Raw genomic sequence first — 6000 nt, 5'->3', positions numbered from 1 at the left:
CATTTCTATTTGAAGCCTATCTTAATGAATTAAAAAGATACATATAAGATGAAAAACATCAAATTTATTTTCCAAAATACAAGAAACAAGTACACATTTAAATTCACTTTGCATTATACATTAACAAAATAAAACACCTGTTCCATGTCCTACTTGTCTCAACTTAACTCCCAACCAACTGTGGATCCACAAGAAGGGAAAAGATTTCTGGCCCTTGGTTTGCAGAACCTGAAACTTGACATGAGAACATGTGAAACATATACCCCAGACTCGGTTCTCCTAAGTCAAGGCAAACGCTTGTTAACAATGAAACTCCACACAGATGGAAAACGAAGGGCTTTTTACTGCCAACTTATCCAAAAGCTCTAGAATAGTCATTTGCAGTTTGAAGTCTTACTGTAACTTTCACTAATGCTTAACATATTTTGAGGTAAAGTACAGAGCATGGAAGAATGAAACTTTCTTCAGTTTCAAATGAACTAATATCTAAATCTGAAGATATTATCAAAGGTGATTCCATTTCTCTTTAAAAAAATAAACCACCCAAATGAATTCGTTGGTTTGAGATACACTTGTTTAATAAACCTGACAAGGAAAAATCAAACCATCACCCTATTTTGCCTTAATAATGAGAATCTATAGAAGGTTAACGTCTTAGTCTTTGGGAAATGAGTTCTATAAAAACGGCTATTAAGACTGTTAAACTCGATCCGAGCTCTCCTTGGGAAACTGCGAAGACGCGCCTATTTGTGGACTACTCCCACTCAAGCTTACCAGATGGCTACTGATGACGTTAAGTTCTTGTATTACCATGCTCAGATCTTCGTGTAATCTGACTATAGCATTTTTTACCTCCCCGAGAAGAACATTAGTGGAATTGTTTGCTTCAGGCTCCCTAGGCAGGTCTTTGGTTGCCTGAAAACTAGAACAGGATATAGAGGTAAAATGGTCTACATTTTGGGTGGAAAACTCTACCCAATTACTGCTAGAAATAGGACTTGTCTTCTTTTTGGCAGAATCAGAGTTGTCTGGAAGAACTTCCAGTAGGCTGAGGTAGTCACTTTCTTCTTCATCAGAGAACAGCAGGCCCCTAGAAGCAAAAGGGTGATGAACCCTGGCTGTCTTAGCTTTCTCTTTAACAGATGCAGAAGACTGTTGGTGGGACAAAGTCCAGAAAGAAGGTCCAGCCAGAATTGGGGGTAACAGATGAACAGACTTCTCTGGAGAGGCTAAATTAGGAGATGACATGGATAAAGTAGAAAAGGAAGATGTTCCCTCAGAGGCAGTTGAAACTAAAATGTATAAATGAGAGAGAAAGATTATGCAACATACAAATGAGAGTGATAACTAAAATAATTTCACGATGTAAAATCCTATCTGAAAGGTCTCAACATAAATAAACTACTTAGAATTTAATATGTTAAACAGTCATAATAAGCCCAAGTAACCCAAAGCAGGAAACAGAGAAAACCTAAAAATGTATTATATATCAACAATACTATGGAGATGAAACCAAAATAGAGTTATCAATATTCATCTTGACTCTTAAATCTTGCCAAACATATTTTTACATTACACTTAACAGAGAGAGCAGAAAAGTAAAATATTACACCCTATTCTACTGACTGCCAGTATTTTAAGCTGACATTTAAAGTAGAAAGTCAAAGAAACATGTCACATAGTTTCCTTCATCTTTTTTTTTCCCAACAAAGAATATTCTTATGGCAAAATGAACAACTGACTACAAGTACCCAAAGTTATAAAACTAATCTTTTCCCCTCAGTGGTCAAATATAGTTAAGACTCAGTCCACCCTGAGATCTAAGACACTTTAGCACATGCATATAATTTTTTTTTTCACCAAGAAACTATAAGTAAAATAAAAAGCATTCTAAAGGTACTTTCCATAAAATTAAAGATCTGATAACATTTTTAACTTCCTTTCTGGCAAAATCATATGAAAACTCTTCTTTCACACTTCATTCTAAATCATTATTTCCCAAACTGTTCTGGGGAACACTGTGTTCTTTAAGATGTAAAAAGATATTTTGTGAGAACAGGGCTTCAAAGTCAAATGAGACTGGCCACTTGCATATTATGCCTCCCATTAGGAGATTACCAACATCCATTAACACATTTAAGGTTCTGAGGCATCTACAGAACACCTGACCCTTGAACATCACAGGGGTTAGGGGCATCGGCCCTCCGCACATTCGGAAGTCCCCTATAACTTTATACAGTTGGCCCGCCACATCCAAGGTTCCGCATCAGCAGATTCAACCGACCTCAGATCGTGTAGCTCTGTAGCACGTATTTACTGAAAAAGCCATGTATAAGCGGACCTGTGCAGTTCAAACCCATGTTGCTCAAGGGCCAACTGTAATTTATTCAAGTGTTTTCAAACTTCCTTGGACACAGAACTCCTTGTCTCCTAGGAATGTCTATTTACATTCATTTGTGTATGAGGTGGTACAAACTGGCAAAGTCCAGTGCTAAAGTCTTTGCAAGTAACTCTGGACTTGCTACTTAAAAACAAAACAAGAACTTATTCACTGTAAGTCACAGAACAGGGACATTAATGCTTACCACTTAGCATACATGACTTATCTTTCTATATTATTTTATTTCTTTTACATATTCATGTCCTTCTAAACTAAATTGGACCTCCTGTGAAAAATATGGCCAGGGCAGGCAGCTTCTATTTTCTGCTTCAAAGCTCTCTGAGGTCTATCTCCAGTTCTTAGGGAAAATTCCAATCACAAAACTTATGGGGGTGACGTGAGTATTCTCGGCTGATGCAGCAGCAGGACACGAAAAGGAAAGCAGGAAGTTCACTAACACGTGGTCAAGACAAGAACACTTAACACATCTAGGTCAGGCTTATCCAGACATTCCAGACTTGGATTAAAAAGAGGGTACGTGGTAATGGGCGTGCCGACTGGGTCCTGAGTCACACTGCCACACTGAGCCACGCTCACGGCTGGCGTCTGGCAGCCCCTCACCGCCCTCCTGTTTTCTGCATCCCGACTTTCTCCTTGGGCTACTCTCATTTTGGAATACACATTCCCCAGGACTTCACTGAAAAAGGATGCATGAGAAGTAAAAGTTTTGAGAACTTGCATGTCTGAAAAATGTCAGTATTCTACTTTTAGACTTAATAATAGTTCAGTTAGATAAAAAATTCTGGGTCCAAAGTCCTTTCTCTTAGAACTGTGAAGGCAAAATTCCACTGTCTTCTTGCTTCCAGCATTACTGCTCTGGATTTGGAGCCATTCTAATCCATAGTCATTGTGTATAACCGTATACAACCTGTTTTATCTCCCAAGTTTCATAAAATTTCCGTTGTCCTCTGTATTCTGAAACATCGTACGCCCTGAGGGGGACTTTTTTCATTCATTGAGGTCAACTTTAAGTCAACTGACTTTTAATCAGGCAACTCATTTCCTCCAGCTTTAGAACGCTTTCTTGACTGCCTTAATCATTCATCTTCCCTGTGTTTTCTCTGTTCTTTCTTTCTGAACCTCCTCTTGTTCTCAGATGTTAGATCGCCTGGACTCCTCTAATCTTCCTATTTTTCTCTCCCATCTTCCCTACCTTTGTCTCTGTGCTCTACTTTCTTAGAAATTCTGTCAATTTTAGCTTCCAATCCTACCACTGAGTTGTTAATTTCTGCTATTATATTTTTATCTTTTCTAAGAGCTTTTCTTTCTTTCTTTTTGGTTCTCAGAAATTCTTCTTGTAACAACCTGTTCTTGTTTCCTGTTTCCTGGGTGCAACATATTCTCAGATCTCTTGCTTCAATGTTTCATGTTAGAAGTTTCTTTCAGATGTCTGGTACACCTTTCTGTCTGTTTATGATTAAGAATAAAGGATTACAAAGTTGATTGGAAGCTCTCAGTGTGAGCGAGGGACTTGTCAACGTTGAACTTCAGTGTATAGTCAATTGAGTGGGTCACTTGCTGGGGAACCACTAATGTCAAAATCTTTGGCTGTTTCCTTTGAGATTATAGGTTCTTGTGAGAATAGTTTTTCTACCCCTGCGTAGAAGGTGAAGATCTATCTGGCTCCCAGTGTGCTGGGAGTCTAGGAGGGAAAGGGGACAGGAAACTCATTTGGTCTGCACATGGCCACTTAATCCTGCAGTGCTTGTTATAGGACTGGCACACTCAACTCTCCCTAGCATCTCTCATTTCAGAGGCCCTCCGTCTACCGTCTCCAGAAAACAAATCTCTAGACTTCTGGCGGAGGTTGTGAGGGTAGGTGAATATTCGGGGCAGTTTTCATCTGTCTGGCCCGGAGGAGAGGCTTGAGGATGCGACTGCTCTTCAGATAGCTGTTTTCCAGTTCTCTTTATTCAGTACCACCCTCCAACATAACATGCGGAGTAGGTTTTATAACCCCACTGAAAACATGAGGCAAAGGAATCTCCAAGAGGTTAAAAAAAAAACAAAAAACTTTCCCAAGATCACAAGGCTAAAAAGGGGCAGAGATGAGACTCAAATTTAAGTCTCTGATGTTAAAAGCATATAATCTAAACCACGAAGGTCTGTGCCTACACCATTCCATTGTATTAGAATTATTTTTACTCTATTACAGAATTATGTTAAATTCTGGATATAAAACTTAGAAGGCAGGCAATCAGGAGGGTGAGGGGACTCGACATCTTATCTATAAGGAATGGCTTGTGTATTTGTAAATCTTTACCCAAAAAGGGAAAGTGGGACAAAGCATAACAGGCTATATTTAGTTATCTGAAGATAGTCACAAAACTTTAGTAACACTTATCTTCCATTTCTCATATTGTGCACAAGTTAGAACTGGGGTTAACAGTCAAAAGTAACAGGGAAACAGATTTCAGCCCAATTAAAAAAAGAAAACTTTCTAATAATCATGGTTTTCCACACATTGAAACGAGCTGCTTTGGGAAACGATCAGTTTCTTGATACGCACAGCCTGAATGACCATGTGGTAGAAATGTTTCAGGCAAGATTAATGCATCAGATGACAGAAATATACACCCTTGATGAGATTCTAAGATTCTAGGACCCAGAACATATATGTTAGGATACTAAGATTCTATTCTAGAAATAGTTCATTCTGCTCAGAAAGAACAATTTAATAAGGAACATTTAAGAGCCAGGAGGAAAGTACTATTCGAGTCAAATGCTAATACAATGTTAGCTTACATATTTAAAGATAACACAGTTACGATCATCACGTATATATGATGTGATTAGTATCTGGCATTTAACTCTATGCTAGTGTTTCTCAAAGTGTGGTTCCTGAACCAGCAGCAGCAGCATCACCTGGGAATTTGGTAGAAATGAAGTCCTTGGGCTTCAACCCAGGCCAGCTGAGTCAGAAACTGGGCACTTGGGCTCAGCAAAGTGAGTTTTAACAAGCCCCCAGGTGTTTCTGAGGCACGCTCAGGCTTGAGAATCACTGCTTTCTACTGTGTGCCCACCTTTCTCCTGCTTTGTGGTGACAACTGCTGAGTAAATAGCTTATCATTGTTTACAGTTCTGAAGCTTTGATTCATAGGCTACATGATGCTTTTGCTCATAAAAAACCACTTCATCTCTAATTGCTGCACGCCAATTTACTTTTGTTTCCAAACACACTGCAGCTGTACCAGACACTTCAGGCTGCACTGCCGGGTGCCTCTCCCTGCCCGTTCAGTTATCCTCCTCTGGCTCACTACAGAAGTTATCTGTTAACACTCATCCTCCTCATAGTCTACCCACCAGAGCTGAAACGCAGCAAATATTGCAAATAAGCAGCAATAAATGGCTGTATTTAAAAATCGCATTGTGTGATACATGCATGCTAATTAATGTTGCACTCGCTTGAAGATAGCACTGATAAAATTATTCCCATTGCTGATGTGGTTATCTTTAATTTTTTATACTCATGAATAACATTGGATCTGTTAATTATTATACTACAATTTTAAATCTAAAAAGCATTTAGAAGTATTGGGCTGCAAGAATAAAATGACAAA

The 6000-nt window shown here is 38.8% G+C and overlaps 1 protein-coding gene across 1 annotated transcript in view; it reads right to left on the bottom strand.

Moving 5' to 3' along the window:
• Nucleotides 1-699: 699 nt before the first annotated feature.
• Nucleotides 700-6000, bottom strand: part of ENTHD1 (ENTH domain containing 1) — a 93794-nt gene continuing 88493 nt past the window's right edge. Inside the window, exon 6 of the mRNA XM_010983551.3 lies at nucleotides 700-1292. Coding sequence (XP_010981853.1) covers nucleotides 700-1292 — 593 coding nt within the window. The remainder of the gene's footprint in view (nucleotides 1293-6000) is intronic.

Source organism: Camelus dromedarius, chromosome 11 (assembly GCF_036321535.1).
Source record: "Camelus dromedarius isolate mCamDro1 chromosome 11, mCamDro1.pat, whole genome shotgun sequence".
Taxonomy (NCBI): domain Eukaryota; kingdom Metazoa; phylum Chordata; class Mammalia; order Artiodactyla; family Camelidae; genus Camelus; species Camelus dromedarius.
Note: the sequence above shows the minus strand (reverse complement) of the source record. Positions and strands in the feature narration are given on the sequence as shown.